Below are 23,079 nucleotides of genomic sequence, written 5' to 3'. Positions count from 1 at the left end.
TCAACAAAATCCACAGCATAACCCGTATCAAGCTGGGTGATGTTCGATTTTGAGTTTGAATTTTAGCATGATCACAAAACTTCATCTTTTGTTATTACATACGTACATAGATAAAGTAAAAAGACAGTCGGTAGAAATTAAGTTAATTGATAGTTTTTTAGTGATACAGTTTAATTGACGATGTGAAGATTTTTGGAAAAAAATTTACGCCTACAGCGTCCTTTTGACTTTTTACATGATAATTTTATTAATTTTTTCTTCAAAAATAAGCTTATTTTTTACAAACCTCCTTTACGTTTCACTTATTCATATTTTATAACTCAATAAAGTGTATGCAAAGTATATTTTCCATTTTTATTTCAATATAAAAAATATTTTTTGAAAAAAAATTCATTTTGACCAATTTTTGCCTCCCCCCCCCCCCTCCCCCAAGAAAAAGCTGAAATTATGTCCCTGGTTTACTTTATTATAATTCTTTAGTAGTGGACAGGATAATTTTCTAATTTTTTTAACTTTAAAATCCAATAACTTTGGCAAACTCAAATAATGTATGTAATATTTCTCCAATATCAATTGCTGTGCAAATAAAATGTTACCAACGGTGCATAAATACGATTTTAAAAAGTTAAGGCAATCTAACTGTTTCAGGATGTCGGTAGATTTTTTAATTTCCTTCAATTTGGTAATTTAAAAAATATGAGAATATTCAACTATTGTTATTTCTACGTAGATATCGTTTTTTACTTCAATTTAAATAGTTGATGATTACAAATTCAAATATCGTTTGAATAATTGACCTCTATTGGCGGAAAATAAAAACTTTTCAATAAAAGTATGTAGTATTCATTGTTTTATACTGTGAATCAAATTACAATTGAATCAAATACAAAAAATTAAATAATCCACCTAAGAAATTATATCTGCATTTTATATTAATTATTGGAAGTATTCATGCTCTCAGCCCAAGCAACAAAATGCTTGAAATAAAAGTATGCCAAATATTGCCTAATTTTAAATTAAAAAAATATTAAATCTATTAAATTTATTGATATAAAAGTGATTTTTTGCTATGATTCGAATCCTGACTTTTAGTAAGATCGACTTTTTTTGCCAACGTATAAAATTGTTAGTAATGAAAATAATGGCAAAATTCAAAATATAAAAAAATTGGAGAAATTAAAAAAAATCACTAAAAATTGAAATGTTACCCAATTTATTAAATCATTGGTAAGATATTGGTATAAATAAAATTTAAGTACATTCATAGTGTATGTTTATGAATTCCATACCCAAACAAATCAATTTCATAAAAAAACGACAGTAAAAATGAAAAAATAAATATATATACACATCAAAATACATGCAATTTAACGATTTTATTTAAAATGTTATTTAAGTTGATGATTTTTTTAAAGAAATTATTAAATTTCAATTTATTAGTGGATTTATTGTATTAAAGAAAATAATAAAAATGAGTCAGTCAGTTGATTTTTTATGACTACGTTTAAAATGCTCCAGCTTCACAACTCCGACTCCGACTCAACAACTCTGATAAATATCTAGTACTAAAAAGAGACTGAAATATAAAGCGAATATATTCATCAAATGAAAACTTTACTCGCACAAAATAAATACTAAAAATTATATTTACATAATTGTACAATATACAGATAATACATGTGTACCAAAAAAAAAAAGAAATGAAAAAACCATCAAAATAAGCAGTATAAATATATTTATTTTTGATTTAGAATTACAATGATTTTGATTATTTTAAATAAATTAACAATATTTAAATCTTAATGTTTACTTTGTCAGGAAATTAAAAAAAAACGTATTGCACTAGTTAAGTATAAAGCACAAATCAATCGACAACAAAAATAATTTACAACAACTGATAAATAAATGAAGCTAAATACAAAAAAACCGATTGCAAAAACAATAAAAAATCTTTAAAAAAAAGAATTGAATAAAAATCGGCATTAAATAACAACAACAATAATATCACTTGCAATACATATCATCGCACATTGCAACATAACTCATCACACCGCTATTACGATTGATTTCAAGACGACGTGTATGCCGCAGCATCGTAATCAAATTCAAAGTCTGCTTGTCCAATTTACCGCTCATTGTCAATTTTAAATCTTCTTGCGTGATGAATTTCTTTCCTAGAATATGTAAACAGCATTAAAATTCATATATGAAAATCAATACGAACTAATCAATAGATTTCCGAATACCTTTTATATTGGCCGTTTTCTCATCCTTCATATAGTTGGCAAACTTTTCACTCGCTCCCTTTTTCAAAATGTTCTTTTTCTGTTTATCCATTTTAGTCGTATTAATAAAATCATATTTTTCTTTTATACAAATATTGACAATATCGATGAATGAATTCAATTTATCTTGTGTAGTTCGGCCTCGCATATATCTATGTATGTAAAATATATATGAACAATTGAACGTTGATTGTTAAAAATTGAATACCTATGAAAAATTAGACTCACGAAGGTATATCTTGGAATTCATCCGCGCTGAGATGTTGAATTCCAGGATTTTTCACGGGAGCTTTTTGGGCACTAAAAGTAAAGCTGTCTCCAAAATTCAAAGACTTTTTAGAAGACGGCAATGGCGTAACTCCGATACTGTCGTTTATAATCTGTAATTATATTATAAGTATTATAAATGTGAAGTTTTTATGTATGTATGTATATAAACATGAAATGAAAGAATTACACTATCATTTTCGATCGTTCCGTTGAATCTCATTTCTTTTCTAAACTGATTTGGTAAATTATTTTCAATATAATTCATCCTAGAGAGAACTTCGTCAGCCGACTTCTGGCAACCTTCCATCTGGGACAGAGCTTCGTTGCATTTATTTCTTTCATTCTTGAGCACTTTCATGTTTTGTTTAATGTTGTCTAGAATATTGAAAGCATCGTGTATGTACTCCTGAAGGTATTTCTGATCTCCTATGATGGATACGACTTGCATCAAGTCGTCCTTTCTAGCTGTCTGAGCTTCAATCAGCTCGTCGACACTTTCATAGCTTGTTTGCTTCAAGGCCATGGTGGCTCTGCGAAACAAAAGACACTCGTCATGTTTAGGTTGAATAAAAATGTTTTCTAATGTTTGAATGTTAAAAAAATGTTACAAATAATACAATAAATCACTTTTGAGACACTTCAAATTTCAGATGAACTTAAAATATGGCAAATAAACTTACAAAACGCAATAGAAGTCCGAGATAAAGCTGTCAAACGAGCACGTTTAAAAATGACAGTTAAACAGATGTTGGCGGCCATAAGCAACACTCTCAGTATTCAGAATATATAATTCGAAATATTTATCATATATAATTCGAAATATAATTTTTACAACTATGTATGTAGCAAACTGACAACAGATAAAAGTGGGTAATTTAAGGCTTTTGCATTATATCATCAATGATCATTTGACATCTATATGTACGTTACTAGATCAATCCACTTAGGTTAGGTCAAAATTGTTCACATAACTTCTCACTCAAGTTCTCGTTAGTATGATGGACTTTTCGGCTGCCAGATGTTCCGTTATAGAGATTTTAGTGATCAGTCAACCTTCTTACCTTTAGGTACATACACTTATATTTCTTACCAGCAGCGTGGCTCGGTCGTTAAGCTTCTGCTTAACACTGAGAGGCGCCGAGTTCGATCCCTTGAGCTGACCTCGATTGAAAAGAATTTTTCTGAGTATATCTGTAATGCTGCTGGTCAGACCAGGATTTGTGACTCCTGGTTGATCGTTTCCTATCAGAGTTTGCCAATTTTCTCTGATTTCATTGTTGAAACGATTCCCGATTAAAAATTGGCTAAAAATCCTTCCTACCCACTATGTCACCACTATTTGAGTATGATTAATGTAAATATTACAATAAAAATGTATGTACAATTCATAGATGTCTCGTTAATTGTCGAGTTTAAGTCAGTGTCTCGTAATTTAGCGACTTATATAATTAAAAAAAAATGCTGTATTGTTTTTAATTTGGCCAGGAAGGCGCATTGGGGTTTACCTGTAATGCCTTCCTGGTATGAAATAAAAATAAAAATAAAAAAAATAAAAATTTCAGGAATTCGATCAAAATCCAACAATGGCTTAAATTTGATGTTATCATAAGCCCGCTTTAAAGGTCAAGGAATTTGAACCTTAAAGCCCTCAACATGAGGCCACCACCTCCCCAACGAATACAGTCTAAGAGACCCTTTCGTCGGAGAACGAGACGGTTGTTCATGAATATCGCACAAGAACAACCGCACATAACTGTTCTATTAAAAAAACCACACTGTACATAACCAAGTACAAAATAAACAACAACGCATGAACACATAAAGCGCGCTTGCGTTAGGAAACAATACCTGAAATGTGCCGTGCGAATGCACGCACACTTCAAGTAAACATACATGTATGCATGTTTATACGTGCATAAACACGCACACACACGCACACACACACACACGCACACACACACACACACACACACACACACACACACACACACACAAACCACAAAAGCATACACACACCTAAACAGCAAACGCACACTCACACACACACACATTCACAGAATAAAAATAATAATAATAAATAAATAAAAATGAACTCATAAATGCTTATGCAATCAAGTGGAGTAGTAGCATCCAGGGGAACACAGCTTCCCAAATTTGATGTTATATATAGCTGCACCAGACTGATTTCGCGGTAGCTGTCGGAAAGCTGAAAGCTGTATATATACAGAAACTACAATGAGGCGTGTAACCGCTTGAGGACCGTCATACAATGAATATGTTGTATTAGCATGTTTCAATTTGAACAATTTGGTGTCACCCGGTGCAGACCGTACTGTGTAGTAATGTAGTAAATCAGATTAAATTATATCTTATGCTGAAAATTTTAGTTATTGTATTTCATCGTATTAGTCTGAGTCTAATTTAAATGTAAATGCTTTAGCAGAAGATCGAGCTTGGTTTCTTTTAAGAAAGATTCACTTTATCACCAGTCTCAGACAATATTAAATGACTGCTTAATATATTAGCTAATGGAGATCACGCACAAGTTATTATGGAAAATTTGAACTCACATTTAGTAAAAATGTTGAATTTTATTCAAGTTTGCGTGAATTTATGAAAATTGCTAATTTATATACGTTATAATCAGTTGGAATTAATCTATTTGTTGAATAATGCTGCATTTACATGAGGCCAATTGTTAAGACACTCCACTAAGCCAAGTCAATGTTAGCCTGATGCAGCATAAGATAGTCCATTGTCTTGATTGAATGCTTATTTACAGGAGGTAAATATTAGCTTGGCTTGACTTAGTGGAATGTCTTAACAATTAGTCTCATGAAAATGCAACATAAAGTTATTACTATGACCATTCCACATATACGATTGTCGTAGGTATAGCCCTTAAGTAAATTTATATTGCGCATATTGGGTATATATGTATGTACACATGGTCTAAAGAATCTAAATAGTTTGTCGGGTCATGATGCGTCGCTTCACTGTGTACTCGGCTGAACCCTACTTATGGACGATGTCATTTTGACAAATTGATACAAATGTCACAATGAGCGTTTATTATAATCATGTTATTAAATTTAAATCTGAATAAGGCCAAATCGACACTGGTGACCCTCGAATTTCATTTACCATTCCTTTTGTGGCGATCCGCAGAGATACATCTCGCCTCTGGAGATCTGTTATCAGCATCATGAAGATACTTCACCGAGACGGACAGACGACCCGTGAACATTGACGTAAATCGTGATGGCCCAGATCAGACAATCAGATAAATTGTCTCCAAATTACGATTATATAGGTACCTAAGTATATTTATTACTCTTGCGCACGCGCTCTCATCGCGTAATTGAATTAAAATCTAAATAAGTATTATTTTTAACCCGAATAACTAACTTCGTCCCACATTGTATGCCGTTTGACAAATAATGGCCGCGGTGCGATAGATGTTAATTACATTTTATATGCGTTTTGCGCTCACGATAACGACACCTTTGCGTCGTGGTCGCAATCTAGAGTGTTTCGGCCGTCAGTTATCGCGCCATTACGCGCCATATTGAGCGTCATCAAAATCACGAAATGACAAAAACACGCGATATACATTAATAACGACGAAGAATTATTATGAATGCTATCAACATAGACAAAACTAAGTATTTATGTACATGTTATGTTATACGCGGGTTTGGTGCAAACGATCGAAAAGCGCCAGACAGAATGAACCACAGATTAACTGGATGGCTGCTTTAAACGCAATTCTCGACTTCACGAATGAAAAATTGCACATCAGATGACGAGTAACCTTTTGATGTGCACAGATGCAATTATTAAAATTGAGTTGAATCTTTCTGGCGAGTTTTTAATATATAATAAGGAAAAATTCGGAACTAAAGTATCAGAAGCACAGAACGTATACAGGGTAGGTATGTCGGGACTTCGGGTAGATTTCGCTTAATGTAAGTGTGAGCAGTGCGCACGCATAAGGTACACGTGTCGTTAATCCGTGGTTCAGTCTGTCTGGCGCTTTTCGATCGTTTGCACCGCATCGGTTATACGCACATTCATTTTGGTAGTAAAGCTATTCGAAAATCTAAGAACAATAAAGAAAAAAAACTTGACCAGGGCAATGTTAATAAAACTTCCAATTAAACTGATTAATAAACGTCAAAATAAAATATAGTTGACAGTTATGGTGCAGACACACAGAGTGGTAGGTACGCGGCATGTGTTTTATTTTTTATAGATAGTTTTACACATGCAAAAAAAAAACGCTGGCATGCCTAGTCTATATTGTCGCGATCCTTCCCAAAATTCATCCTCTGGAGGGTTTTCTATTAGTCGAAATAATAAGATCGTACGAATTGGCAATGGCATGAAGACACGCCTATCCCGCCTACACTGTCCAACAACTATAGCATTGCTCTCATCCTATTTTCATCTCACAGTGCGGCAAGTGTTAAATAGCAATATTTCAGATATTGCTCTTTAACACTTGCCGCACTGTGATGGATAATGAGTGACCAGGACTTATATTATATTTTATTTCTCCAAATATACTGAATGCAGGGTCTTCATATTTTATATATTCCTCATCAAAGCCTCTATGATTCGAATTATGTCATTATAATGAATAAAAACATTAATCAATATCAACAGAAATAACTTTTTTCGCGGGAAGCCCCTTGTACACGTGCTTCACAAATGCGAGAGAGAGGGGAATTCAGTACGTCGCGCTCAACGATCAGTGTGAGAATGATATCCGCTATTTTTTTAATTTTTGGCAATTATTTTATATTAAGATGATTTTTATAACTAATTATAATAATTAACTAGCAAATTTTGCATTATTTTTACTTAAAACACACATTTTTAACTGGACGGTTGGCGTCCAGCACAGTGGCTAGCGGATTTCTTTTAGCACAGTAAGGCAAGCGTTAAGATATAATAAATTTTATGTAAAGTTAAAAGATCAAATCTGTGTCTCTATATTTATAACAAAAGAGCGGACCAAGTTTGTGCCGTTCTTTGTTCATTGTTCGCCGTGCATTGTTCATTTTTATGATGAACCTTTATTTTTTTTTGCACTCTAGTTTTGTAGTTTGCCCTGTTTCCTGGAAAATAGACCCAAACCGCTCTGTTTCCTGGAAAAAGCACGCTTCCGGCCCTACCTCTATTTATAACCCTTCAATTTCCGGCAGAGAAAACTAAGGACTTGAAAAGTATCGTTTTATACCACACGAGTCATTAAGTCATTAAGCTTGGGGACGACGAGTTATTTCTCTTTTGCGTTGGATCCTTTTTGCAGAACTGAGTCAATACTATCATGCGAATCTTCTAAGAAAAACCATCAAGGGAAATCATTCCATGTATGATCTCAGTCGTCCTTTGTACATACATAAGTCCTATTGCTATAAAAGGTGTCGATCTTTGACATATAGTGAAACAATTAAAATGTAAATTTACCACCAACTGTCAACTCAACCTTATCTTTTATAAGGGCACCTATCGACTGGCTATTTTTCCCAAAATTTGAGAACTCTGCAAGCACATTGCTCCTCATCAATTATACATTTCGGTTGTCGCATTGTCGCACTGCTCTTTTTATTTAGATATATATTTGCGTATTATCTCGAGACGATGAGGTATCCTTACCATTGAAAACGATCGTTCGGTGGGAGAAAATGTATTTTTTATTCGTTTATATATATACATATGTATATAAATAAATAAAAGCAAACCATATTTCGTTTGGTCTGATTTGGTTACGGCCGTCCGCCAACGAACTGAACACATCCTGACAGCGCGTCCGCCATTGTGCCGATAAGATATTACTGTTTTCCACATCAATACACTATCAATATTTACATTTATATAAAAAATATATATCATTATCTTACTTGGCTTGTCAAAAATGGAAGATTTCATCATATTATATGATCCCACTATGAGTAGTTAAATAGGTAGTTAATGCGACGATTGTTCTTCAGGTCCGCTTTACAATTGAACTTTTCAGTTTTTTATTGATTCATTGAAAGATAAAATGCTTAAAGAACTTTATAATGGATATGTTATAGTTGAAGTGTAGCCTGGTACCAACTATCGTTACAGTTGAAGTGCACTTTCAGCTGTAATATATTTTGACTAGTTGGAATATATTCCGTTTAACCCACGCAAGTTGATTCATGTGGTGAATTACATTCCAACTGGCCAAAATATATTACAGTTCAACTATAAGTTGGTACCAGGTTATATGGAGAGGTTAAGTTTTAGTGAAAATGTCACTCGACTAGTAAATTGAGTTAAAAAGTCATATTTTTGTTTCTAACACATTCTTAGAGTTATCGTAATACGGTATTCATTTCCTTTATTAGTAATATTAACGCATTATTGAATTCTAAAGCATTAGTAAAAACATCGGAGCTGTCAAAACTCAACTGTTATATTACAACTGGCGGACATTGTTGAAAGTGTATTTGTGCTTGTAGAGATATACATACATAAGTAATTTACTAGAATTCGAATATGAATGACCCAAATCGCCAATTGGAATGTATTGCAGCTAAAAATACACTTCGACTGTAATATAAACACACTAACACAATGATCTAATAAATATTTAATTGATCTGTAACGTTAGATTTAATACTGAAGGATAATAATGATCGCCATCTTGTGTCGTAAATCATAAGTTATAAATATATATTTTTTGTAAATTTATTAATATAAATATTATGTATTTTCACAATTGAAAGATTCATTCTCGAGGTGAATCTCTATCTCTTAATTTTAAGTTTCATATACGTTTACAGTTAAAGTGTCGAGTTTTGTTAATGTATTAACTGACTCGTTAGTGTATACGCTAACTTCAAGCTTTCGTCAAAGTATACATCGTACTTTTAGATAATGTGTGCATTAACTAAGTGTAGAAACTAGCCGATGAGTGATAGTTAAATCATCAACGAACAAAATTCACACATGAGCGTGTTTGATAAGTAAACTAATTACGAGTGAGATTGAAATCTTTATACTATTCGAATGATCCATCAATGATAAACTCCAGTGTAGTCCAGTGGATACTTTAACCAAGGCCGAATCATTATTATCAATTTGTCCATAGCCACTTTTGTGTATACAGTAACTGGTCACATTTGACGATGTATATACAATACAAGTGCGGCAGTATGGCTCGGTGGTTACCGGGTTCGATCCCGTGCTAATCTTTAATACTGCTGGTCAGACTTGGATATTTGTGACTCCTAGTCGATCGCCAAATTTATCTGATTTCATTGTTGAAACGGTTCTTCCATCAAATTGACAAAAACCATTCTACCCGCTGTCACAAATATCTGAATTTGATTTATGTACAATATGTAAAAAAATATGTACAAGTCTAAATCCATAGATGACTCTATGAATTAATTAACTAATTAATTAAATGCTTATTTCATGTTTTTCAGCCTCTCGAAATACAGCGATTTACATAATAAAAATGATGCAATGTTTGTAATTGTCTAGGAAGGCGTGGCGCATTGGGGTCTACCTGTTAGGCCTTCCTGGTATTTAAAATAAAAAAATAAAAAAAGGAGAAAAGAAAAGTGTTCATTCCGGTTCGTTCATGAACATACTAGTTTGTGTATACACGAACTATTGGCTTTAGATCAAGTGCTAGCAGTCAAAATCTATCTTCCAATAAACTCAGCAGGTATCGAATGACATTTTTAACTGTCAAAACGCAAGTATTTAAAAGGGAAATCATATGGCAACCACATTCCAACCTTGCTACAGCTCCCGTTTCCATTAGTATTAAAAATATTGCAACCAAAGGTAAGCATATGTACGGGTCTACGTGACGAGCCAGAATGTTAAATTACATAAAACACAAATATCGAAAATCGAAAGATCTTAAGTCGAAAGATCAAAAAAAAAGGGTGCATGGTAAATGGTACACACTCACTTAATTTGCGGGAGCTGGGTACAACAGGAACAAGAGGAACAGCCTGTTCCTCTTGTTCCTGTTAAAATTAAGTGAGTACGTACCGTTTACCATGCACCTTTTTTTTATCTTTCGACTTAAGATCTTTCGATTTTCGATCTTTGCCTTCCGATATTTGTGTTTTCTGTAATTTAACATTCTGGCTCGTCACGGAGACCTCATATGTACATAAAGAATGAAACAACCGATTGAGAATACTTAAACTTATGTTTAATAGTTTGTGCATGAACTAACTAGTTAATTTGTTAATTTGTTCTTTCGTGTATATTACATATAACTGACCAGATTGGTTCGTTCATGAACTAGTATATGTATTCAAGGACGAACGAAATGTACACTTGGACTGCATTGACTAGTTAGTTTATACACTAGCATAGTTAACACCGTGTCTGTTACTGTTTGAAAAATTATCAAATTTTGGATACAATTGGTGTTTAGCAGTGGTGGGAACAGTTGGCTGTACTGAAGCCTCCGTACAATACCGCTAATAGGCGAAAAATCCATACAGTGACTCGATCGAGGGATCGGTCGAACGTGCAGACGCGGTTCTTTGGCACGCCGGATCTCGATCTCTGGTAGAGATTGGAAGATGCTGCCGTCGAATGGACGTATTCAAATCAGCGGTTGATTTGAATAAGCCGGTCGGCTGCGTGTCGGCGTTTTGCGGCTCGGCGGCTCTATTGTTTTTGGACAGCGGCCGCGCATAAATAAGATATGAGATCGGATAAGCTCAAGCCCAGTCCGGCCCTCGTCTATACATTATTCCGTATACGAGTGTATGTATTGCATACATACATACGTATATATGCAGGTACTCGCCCGGGTCCTCTATCGCTTCGTATATATGCATAATTATAATATAAATAAACGAGCCGTCCCCGTTATCGATTTTATTCAATTTCGTATGCACGTGTCCGAGCCTTTATGGTGCTTTAATTAGGCATTGATCGAACTCACTCATTGCCCTGTTAGATTGATTTTGGATATTGCAATTGCTGTTGTATGGCGAGTGCAGGATGTCTTTAGTTGATTTTGATTGAAAAATTCATTCTAAGTGATGTAGAAATCAGTTTGAGTTTGATCTATCTCAATTGCGTATGTGTACGTGTGTCTTGGTTCTCGGAAAGATGCACTAAATTGCACTGAATAGTAGAGAAGTTTCGAGAAGTTTCCAAAGGCGCTCAAAAATAATAGGATTCCACAAAAAAAGGTTAGCACCCTCGGATAACATACAAATACCTCTTGACAATTTTGTGTGGAATTATATTGCGTTAGTTCTTCTTGAGCATCTTTGAAAGTTTGGATGTTTAGAGAGTGCAAAAATCTCGAGTGCATTTTTCCGGTCACCGTGAGTTCTATATTGTAAATAGAAAATGATCGTACTTATTTAAAATAAGATAATTACATCTAGATCATAGTGATAGTCGTACATTATGTATGTATGTATGTATGATTAAGTGGTCATTATTGCAATATATCGATTTTTCTTCCTATATTTTTTTTGACACTTCAAATATGTGCGCTCTTCACTAGAAAATTCAAGTATAATCCTTCTATAAATGTGATGAAAAAAAAATCAAATTTAATAAATCGTAAGTGGGATTTTTTCCTCTTAGAAAAGTCAAAAATGTTGTGACCACGCGATTTTTTCCACATCCGTGAACCTATCGAGCTGAAAATTAAAATTTGCATTATTCATATACTAACTTATTGTTCATAAGGTTTTGGTTAGAATTCGATAACCGGAAGTAGAATTCTTTTTTAAAACAATATTTCATTATTTTATTTTGACCTTTTAAATTATTTCTATCTTCATGGTATTTTATGTTAATAATATTTATAGTGATTTTAAGTAATAAAAAAAATTTGAACAAAATTGGACAATCGGAAGTAGAACTTTTGTCTTGTGTAAGTTTCCCTACATTTACGCTCAATTTGTATCGAAAATGCTCTCATAGTCAGTATGTGTGAACGTGTATGTGTGATTGATTCATTATCGAATTTTGTTTTTTATTCATTTTATATTCCCCAAATACATATATAGAATCGTGGGTTGGTCACATCCGAATTTTTTTCTTTATCAAAAGTCATCTGATAGGTAATATGTATGTACATAAATATGTTTCTATATTTTTTATTGTGTTTAAATTTTTGATTTCTTCAATTTCTATCATTGATGCTGAATATTATGAAAAGATGAATCCATTGACTTTTGTTATTACATTTACAATAAATAATATTTCTTATTTACAAAATTATCTAAAATCCGTATTCCTTTATGGGCAACTCTTATCCGTTTCATCTCACACATTTTTCGAATATCATCCACCAATCTCACCAGTGTCCTTCCTTGCACTCTTTAACATTCTCTCGGGTAACATTCGAGCACTTCTTTCGTCCATTTTTTTAAATACGTGACCCGTTCATTGCCATTTCAATTTTTACAAACCTCCTTTACGTTTCACTTAGGATTACAATTCAGGAAAAAATTTGCCTCTTATCCGATCGTTTTCATACTTTGCCATATTGCTCATTTTGGTCATCAATATAAGTAAATGGATCCTCCTCCATTACGATAGAGATAAAATATCGTTTAAGACGCGGTTGAAGTTTGCAAATTTGAAATCTGGGTGACGTCTATGTAGTCTTTAGTTTTATACATAGATGGCGGTAGTAAAATAAAATTATTGGTATTTTTATTCAAAATAATAATTTATATATCTTAATATTCGGTCTCCATGTACCGTTTACCATGCACCCTTTTTTTTGATCTTTCGACTTAAGATCTTTCGATTTTCGATGTTTGCCTTCCGATATTTGTGTTTTCTGTAATTTAACATTCTGTCTCGTCACGTAGACCCCTTAATATTATATACAAAACTAAAAAAGAGGTTTGTTTTTAAAAAACTTTTTTTACTCTCTCCATTATATGAACTACTCTTGTCTTCTTCACCCACGTATTCTGTTTTCTATCTCTTCTCATTACGCCGAACATACAGCGTTCCCTACTCCTTTGACTAAATAAGCCTTATGATTGGATTGGCAAATACTTGTGAGAAGTGTAAGATTGATTTAAAACCGAATAAATAAAGATAAAGCAAACGCATAGTAAAAAATTCAAATAAAAAAAACAAATGAATTTCCATATAAAATTATTTTACAACAGAATCGTTGTAAAACAAATTATGATAGAGACGACTATTTTATAACTTATAGGGAGTAGTTTTGAAATGATATAGGAATTAATTTTATGTCTGAGCCGATATTTAAGGAAAATTCAAATATATGTACATACGTATATACAGACATTGATTCATTCATTCATTGTAAGTCTGGCGACGGTAACTATGCCTAAAGTTGAAAGTTTTACTACCGATCAAATGAAATTAAAACGTTTCGAGGGCCCGCTTGGAAGTCTTCGCACACTTCCAGGGTTGTCACATCACCCCAGCATCAGTCAATCAGCCGGTGATGAGCCATCAATCGGATCGTGACACGAGCGGGTACGCGAGCCGAAGAAAAGAATAACTGCCCGATTCGAGCCCTTATCCCACACGAGGAATGAGGAATGTCCTGTCAGCGAGGGCCCCGGGACCCGTCGGGACCCTTAACAATCCCGACCCGAATGCCTCAGCCTCGGACACCGTCTTAAATTCTAGCCTCCGATACCCACCGACAGCATTGTCTTCTTATTCTACTCTTTTCGTTAAACTTTCACCGTTTTATTTTATTCTTTTCGGGACCACGTCGATTTCTCGTTTTGTATATCGACAATGAAGATCTGTGATCGGATCTGTGACGGTCACTTTGAATACCGCATCCACGGCGATATGCGTGTTCTTCGACTATTCTCTTTTTTTCCAACTCTTTTTTTTATTATTATTAGATGAATGCATACCCAATGGGCAAAATTTTTGACATCTACACATTTGTTTTATTTATTTTGCCACTCGCTATTTTTTGAAAGAATGTTACCGAAATTAAAATTGTTACCGAAAGAAATACCGAAATTAAATACATTTCATTGACAATTTAACTAAAATTTTCTATTTTCTGTTTTTTAAACAACATGCACATACGTACAATCAAATCTCAAAATAATTATTTTGTTAAATTCAAATTGGAAAAATAATTTGATATACTAGAAATTTCATCATATGCGAAAATTTGATTGTAAATAGGTTTATGAGCTCTTTTTCCTATTATGCTGTAGATTAACATTAGAATAATATAATACTATGATTACTAACCAAATTAAATTAAATTGTAAAATAGAAAATGATCAGTAGATCAGTAGCTATTAAAATAGATATAAGATGTATTGTGAACATAATTTCGTAATAATAAAAAGCATTTAAAAATCATAAAAAAATACGCGAAAATTTACCGCATAAGTAGCAAATCAATTAAAAATTGTTATAAGGAACATCTATGGATTGTTTCCTTACAATAAAAATAGAAACTAATGTTTAAAATAAATTCTGGACAGCGAAAAGAGTTCGTTATATTATAAATTTCATTATAGCAGAATTTTACTATATGAGCCGTTATATTTAAAATTGTGCCGTTAAAAAGTCCACTTTTCTTCAATTCGAGAAATATTCCGCAAAAGATCAAATATATATTTTTTGCGTTTAACACTATTTATTAATACTGGTGGCTTGTAATACCTATATTTAATCTTCCGAGATTCTGGATATATCGAATTAAAATAAATGATAAAAATTTTTGAATTAAGTCAAACAGGAATAGTGTTTTCGAAACTGAAAATTGTACTTCCGCCACATTCAAATATAACGGCACATATATTTTTTCTGAGATAACATTATAGCTGATTTTTACAGAAAGAATACATATTTAATTGAAAATTAAACGAAAGTGATTAGTTATGAAGGCTGTTTCTATTGTGAAATCAACCATAATGAAATTGAACAAAATTTGGCGTTGTAAAATTAATGATAAGCAAAAAATGCATATAATATAATATCAATAATTGAAAAATTCATTCGACTTGAGTACCTACTAATATTTTGAACACATTTTTTTCAAACGTTAAATATGATAATAAAATGTATGAATTCCCCAAAAGTTATTACATTCGTGTAAAATTAAGTGGATGACCTTTATTTTAATGTTTATTTCATGGCTTCAGTATTTTTAGTTTGGGAGATGCGATTTTTCAAAAAAGCGTCTAGAAAAAAAGTGTTTTTTTGCGCCTACTCACTGCGATGTTTTTTCTAAAATTTCGTACACATGTACATACATATGAAAAATAGCCGAGACCGGATCGATAACAGTCAGTGAGCACGACGAAAAAGAAAAATAATATCGCAAGTGAGGATCGCGTTTTAGAAATGTGAATTAATCACTAATTATAGCACGTCACGAACGTACTGTTCAAAAATGCACTGTAAAAAAGTCGCAACGAGTGTGTGTGTGTGTGTGTGTGTGAGTCGAGCGCCTATCGAGCAAATCAATTATTCGAAAAAAATCGCGCAAAAATGTTAATTTATAATTAATGGCGTGTACAGGTATACACCGAAGTGTAAAAGAATAAATAAATAAAGTAGTATGCAAATGTCAAGTCGAGCGAGTTGACCTAATCAATGTTATATTGTAGTAGCGTGCTCTCGGAGGAAATTCAACGACATAAGTTGCACATGCTTACGTGTATGAAATCGTAGACTATCTAGGGCAGAAACTAATGATCGAAATCACAAGAAGAATTTGCAATTTTGCGTGCGAGCTACTTGCATGATACGAAAAGACAAATTTTCAGAGAATGTCAATTTTTTTTATTATATTACATACATTGTTCATATCCAGAAATCTATACCAAAATAAGATTATATTTTGCGGTTGTAAAATTTACTTTTCAGCTGTGTCAGGAATTTTACTATTTATATATCTGATAAGGATGCGATGAAGCGATTCGGCCTAATACCGGGTTGACATGATGCGAGTAGCTTGGACAAAGTAGCCTGAACGAGTAACTTGGATGTTACTTGAAGCGTGGAAACAGGTAATACGACCGTTTTGGACGTCCAAGCTACTAGTCCAACTTACTTGGACCAAGCTAATCACCTTGTGTTAACCCGGTATAATTGGCTGGGACAAAATAACATTTACAAAATATACATATATGATGTATGTATGTATGTACTTTTTTTAAGTAACTCGACGTGTTAATTTTAGTCCAATTTAATAATAATATTAATAATAATTATATATTATTCTAGATGATAAGAATAAATAAATACGAATATGTACATATATATGTATGTTTATAAATATAAATTAAATTAATATAATAATAATTAAAGTAATGATCAGATTTATTATAAAAATATAAATAATTTATAGCGGTCTGTGAAGCAGTTATATCCATCGAATATATTTTGATGGATATGTGTGAGTAGCCGCAGCAGCTAGAAGACAATTTGACAATGTTGGGTTTTGCTCTCCCTTACTATTTATTCATTAAAATTTTTTCAATGTATCCTTAAGGTTCAAATGAAACTATAAATATCATCATTTACCGCCATTCACCATCCACTGGTGGATGTAGGCTTCTCTAACACGCTACCATTGGTCTATATTTTGCGCAACTCTCATCCATATCACTCCTAAATTTATCTAATTTCATCCACCCACCTTCCTTTCACCATTTCACATTCTATCGGGTACCATTCGGGCACTTCCGTCCATTCTTCTAGCTACGTGACCCACCCATTGCCATTCCAATTCATTCACTCTCTCCACTACATATATCAACTACCCTTGTCAAATTTCTCACCCACGTGTTCCATTTCTTATCTCTTCTTGTTATGCTGAGAATACAGCGTTCCATACTTTGATTATAAATATATAGTAAATAAATTAAATAAACGCAATACATTTGGATTAAGACATACATAGGTTCAATAACTATAATGAATTAATTGTTAATATTATGTATAATAAATATATATTGATTGGTTAGTATTTTGATTAAATGGTCAGTTTAATTGATGCTTAATTTTACATGTGCTACTATTATGCTGAAATGATTTTTTAAAGGCAAAAACACGTGAGCGATTTTCTCATTTCATAGAATGGACATTATGATGATTCCAATCTAAGTACATGTACTTACTGACCAAACTCATATATCAACACAAATTATCTTACCCTAATATAAAATAAAATTTACCGTCCAATTTGAATCCATAATCGTAAACAAGAACGATACATGAATTAAGTGTAGGTATCATTTTGATTAAACACTCTTATCAATTACGATATTAATGCAAAAAATGAAATACAATATAAAAACGAAACTTTGCAAAAAATAAACAGCCGAAAATAACTAACAGTGATACAATCTAGTTTTATAACAAATGCACTTTTACATAATATAATCATTATTGTAAATAAAATGCAAACTACATAGATAGTTACAAACGAAATTGTATAATATTTATACATGTATAATAATGGATGATACATTGCAAAAAATAAATTACATAAATACATACATACATACGTACTTACTTACCATATATAAGTAATAGCGACACGATCTAACTTTGAGATAAATGCACTTTTTACAATATAATATATTGTATAATAATTCAGATACTCGCTAAGATAAAACCGTAAATTATGTAATTATAAATTTGAAAATGAAATTTTTCATCCGTTCAACCCCTTCCGACACACGATAAATTAAACAATTTAATTCGGGTATTGTGTTATGTTATATATACATGTACTTATATGAATATAAAGGGGTGCGAAGGCGAGAAAAGGATTTAGAATCGACGAAATACGACACATATAATGTCCGAACGGTAGTGGCGGTAAAATGGTATCGTTGGAATGGGCGTGGTTCAGTAACAGGTGAGGGAACGCCTACAATCCAGAGGTGTACTCGAAATTGCACAATAAACTAATTCATCAGGCCCGCATCGGGAGCGGGAAATCTGATCAATGATCGTTTTTAAATTTTACAAAAGGTCTTAGTAAAGATTTGATAAAAGAGATCGCCGAGATGACTCATTCAAATAAATCAAGACTGGTTATAGTGGTGAAAGTATGGGTAAAATAATTCGGAATATTTCCGTACGCTGCCCAACCGTTCGAAATTATATGCGAACCAGGCAGTATATGTCGGAGTATTTCATCGAGTTAATTCAAGGCGCGGCAATACTAGAGTAGTCGCAAAGAGCAACCAATGACAGGAAGGAGCGGGTCGACCGAGCCTGGCTTCCGACCTAGAGGGTCCACCCTGTCGAGAATTCCGACTTTTATCCTTGATTTATCTGAATGAGTCATCTCGGTGACTAAGACCCAAATATTCCGAATTCCGGTCAAAGTGGTCATTTATTTATTTATTTATTTTATTCTAAACAGACCATTGTGGCATAACAGGAATTCCTAAAGCGCCACAATGGTCATAAAATATAACACAAAAAAAAACAAAATAACAATTAAACATAAATTAATACATAACGAAAATAATATACTCATCAATTATACATAAAAATACATTTGAACATAAACATAAATACATCCACACATAAACATAAAAAATAGCATTTAATAATAACAGATAAAGTAAAAATATCAAATAAAAAAAATATAGCATAAGGAATGCCTTGCACCTACAGCCAGTTTCAATAAATATGTAAGAAACAACTACAAATACAAAACATCCCTGTAAGGCCCAAAGGAAGAGAGCTAATTAAAATTTCACTCATAAATCACAATCAATCATGAAAACAATGATGAGCGCAGACTACCAGATAAATGGGTTAGAGTAATTTCCGACAATTTACGCTTACTAAGGTGGAAAATATCACATTCAGTCTCGGCAGCAACGATTTTATTAAGAAGTCGAATAGCTCTTGGAATAGGAGCCATTCGAAAATGTCATAATTTCGTGGATCCAAATGATAGTGAAATACACACGCAAAATGTGGAAATATGTGGATGCGTGTGAAAAGAAAGGTGAGGCGATAATTTGGCACAACACGTGCCCCGTTTTGATTCATATTTAGATGAATTTTTATTGAACCACAAACGAATGCGTGATTATTTAAATATTTATTTATTTTTTACATATGTATACATACCAGGAAGGCCTTACAGTTAACCCCCCCCCCCCAATGCGTCTTCCTGGTCAATTACAAACATCGCAGCATTTTTTTTATTATGCAAGTCGCTGAATTACGAGACACTGAAAAACTCGCAAATTATGGAGACATCTATGAATTGTACATTAAATTTATTGTACATTAATGATAGTGGTGACATAGTAGGTAGGAAGGATATTTAGCCAATATTACCGGGAACCGTTTCAACGATGAAATCAGAGAAAATTGGCAAACTTTGATAGGAAACGATCGACCTAGATTCATATGTGCCATGACAGGAATTCATCCAAGGCGATACCTATGGTTAGATTATTTTTGTACTAACAATTTTTTAAATAAAACAGTACATAGAATACAATAAAGACATCTATGAACAATCAACAATTTTTTTGATACACAGAAAAATATGCGAAAAATATATTATGTAGTTAGCATTTTTATAAAATTAAACAAATTCGAGATGCTAATATCTCAAATTTGCGAGAAACTGAGGAGGTGGATACCGATTTATTGGATCTGTCACAATAATTAAGCTAGACAAATCGACAGTAGACGGTCGATCTTTGTTTTAATAACCACAATATATCTCGCCAGCAGCATATTTGGCCGGAACTTGAACCCACAACATCTCTACTGGTATTCAATTAGCTCTACCAGTGCAATACACTATGGTTATGTATATGTTACAGTCCAAGTGTACATTTCGTTCATTCATAAACATACTAGTTTGTTCATACACAAAACCACCTCTGGCCAGTTATTTTGTACACAAAAGAGCAAATTGACAAACGAACTAGTTTGTTCATGCACAAACTATTATGAATAAGTTTGTAGTATTTTCAATAGTTTGTCCCATTCCTCTTCGTATGTACATATGCTTACTATGGGTTGCTTTTAATACTATTAGAAACGGGAATGATAGCAACGATGTAATGTAAGTTTTCCATATGATTTCCCTTTTAAATAAAATAAAATAAAATAAATTAAATACTTGGCGCTTTGACAATTCATGCCACATCTGGTGAGTCTACTTGAAGATACCATTCAAACGCTTATCTACGCCTCTTACAAATAAGAGAGCTGCCGAAAAAGATTAAGAATTTAAATTGATTATTTACTTATTTATTATAATTTATATTTACTATAAGCGTATAGGAATTTTACTCACGAGAGAACTTGATTCGAATCGTAAAACCCAACTAACATAACACGGCTGATGGTAAATAAGTACGCACATTGGTACTCACTTATACGAATTGTATTTGAGCTGTCGAAGTTGTCTCATTAAATCCTCCCTTATGGACCGCGACATTCGCGGTAAAAGACGAGACCGACCAATCGGACTTATCCATCCCGAATTCAACTTATCTCGGAATCGACAAAGCTGCAACTGCATCTGAAAAATGCATTTATTTATTTTTGTTGCAGGTTGCTCAGCGATTGCTCCACATCCTTACATATAAGGAAACTGACTTGTCCTTTCTGACTCGAGCGGCCATTTGCAATTTGTTTTGCAAGTACAAAACACTCACACATATTATACATTTAAATGAGTAAAATCATACGACATCTAGTTTACTTTCATTCAAATTGTATCGAAGCGCATTACAACTCGATAGCATAAAACATTCTCCACACACCATCTGTATACATATAATATTGATAAAAAATCATTAAGCAGCAATTAATTGATTTCAACGACTTGCGATTTTAGTTTTAGATAGTTGTATGACATTTCATAACAGAAACAATCTAGTTGTGAAGCATTATAATGGTTCATTCACATCGACAAACATGAACCTGATTTTAATCGCCGGGTTATTGCGGCGTTTTAAAAAATACATAAATAAATTAAACCACATTAAAAATTTTGAAATGCTCCAGCTAATTGAATTCTCAAGGGTCATTTAGAATAGAAATTACTTAAATTTGAATAAATATCAGTGTGAACTAGCTTTAAAAATATTTCGGAATTCAACAACAGCGCACGTAAATATGTAGCTCTAAAATTATGTTCGTTATGAATACTCAAATTAAATAAAGATGCTTGATATGTATCGATCGGATATTATTATGCCTAACGGAACCAACCCACAAAGTACTCAAAATTGAGCCTTGAAATATGTACATCATTAATAAAATACCTAATCTATGTACTTATACGGTATAGAATTAGTGCAAAAGTTTTTTTAGATTAAATATGTAATGTAATTTGGATTACATAAATAAAAAAAGATCTGCTATGTAATTAAAATATTCATATTTTTATTTATGCTATATGAACTTTGTTCTTCAAAAATATTACATTAGATTATCAAATATTATGGCAAATCTACTGGATTATAATTGCTTGGAAGTAAATTGTTTCAAAATGGTATTTATGTGGGTAAGTTACAACATCCCATTTAAAAAAAATAATTTTATATTAATTATCATATAATAAATCCACTACCATACGAATAAAACTAAACTTTAAAACGACGAGGTGAATAAATTCGTACCAAATTTATGCACGATTAGAACGACCATATTTTTTTTATCTACAAACGGAGGAGGGCATGAGTTGTAAAATAAAATAAAAAATATTGTTAACAGTGAAAGGTGACCCCGAGGACCGATAAGATGAATTAGCACCTTTTTTATTGTCCTTTTTTACGACGGGATCCCCGGACACAGGAAGCCACGCGACTATCAAATTAGCATGATACTATTTTACGACGCTGTATATAAACAGTTTTTTTTTCTCTCTCTCAAAGTTGGATACAAATTTACAACGTCAAATATTTCAACGTTAATAGATACGAAATTCTAAGGGCTGAATCGATACCCCGCGAAAGGCAACCCCCGACATCTAATTCTAATACATATTCCAATGGGTACTGCTTTGATTAATTCGTACCGGTCGCCCTTTGCTTATACTCGATTTAATCAGCTAATTGATTACACCAGGTGTCGTAACGTTGTTGTATGTATGTAGGTACCTACCTACCTACGATGCGATATTATCTCGAGTTGTGCACACAAAAGAAAAGAAATAATAATAGGTGAAGGAAAAAAAGGTCGAAATGGAAACGACGATGGCTAAAACAAATAGAAGTTTTAACGTCTTCAATGCGAACTGGTTCCCACATTTGAATGTGTACTTTTCGGGGGAACGAATGTGGCGAATTTCATAATTAATCACGTCAATTGTATTATACCCGTTTATTTATATTGTGGGCTAGGTGAAAATTGGTGTTTTTTCGATCCCCCGCTATGAATCTTAATTTGTAATTATACAGAGGCGCGTTTTCGTTGTCTGTTTGTGTGTAAACAAAGAGTGGTTTTGATTGTTGTAATTTAATATGTAATGGATCTTCAATGTGTCCAGCAATTTTACTGC

At 32.8% G+C, this 23,079-nt stretch overlaps 1 protein-coding gene across 1 annotated transcript; it reads right to left on the bottom strand.

Moving 5' to 3' along the window:
• Positions 1-1,198: 1,198 nt before the first annotated feature.
• On the bottom strand, positions 1,199-3,321 carry LOC143921083 (SKA complex subunit 1-like). The gene is made up of 5 exons (XM_077444209.1): positions 3,236-3,321; positions 2,743-3,085; positions 2,514-2,665; positions 2,247-2,437; positions 1,199-2,174 (listed from the first exon to the last, which is right to left on the bottom strand). The coding sequence occupies exons 2-5, from the start codon at positions 3,076-3,078 to the stop codon at positions 2,005-2,007; spliced, it is 849 nt and encodes a 282-aa protein (XP_077300335.1). The 5' UTR covers positions 3,079-3,085; positions 3,236-3,321; the 3' UTR covers positions 1,199-2,004.
• Positions 3,322-23,079: the final 19,758 nt, after the last annotated feature.

Source organism: Arctopsyche grandis, chromosome 13, assembly GCF_051622035.1.
Source record: "Arctopsyche grandis isolate Sample6627 chromosome 13, ASM5162203v2, whole genome shotgun sequence".
Taxonomy (NCBI): domain Eukaryota; kingdom Metazoa; phylum Arthropoda; class Insecta; order Trichoptera; family Hydropsychidae; genus Arctopsyche; species Arctopsyche grandis.
The sequence above is the reverse complement of the archived record's forward strand: the minus strand, read 5'-3'. Positions and strand labels throughout refer to the sequence as shown.

What these genes read in the sequence shown, in the direction of transcription:
- LOC143921083 (XM_077444209.1), bottom strand. Translation starts at nt 3,078, where the DNA reads ATGGCCTTGAAGCAAACAAGCTATGAAAGTGTCGACGAGCTGATTGAA. An exon ending in GAACGATCGAAAATGATAGT is followed by an intron (nt 2,666 to 2,742) that starts GTAATTCTTTCA and finishes ATATAATTACAG; the next exon opens with ATTATAAACGACAGTATCGG. An exon ending in GAAAACGGCCAATATAAAAG is followed by an intron (nt 2,175 to 2,246) that starts GTATTCGGAAAT and finishes TACATATTCTAG; the next exon opens with GAAAGAAATTCATCACGCAA.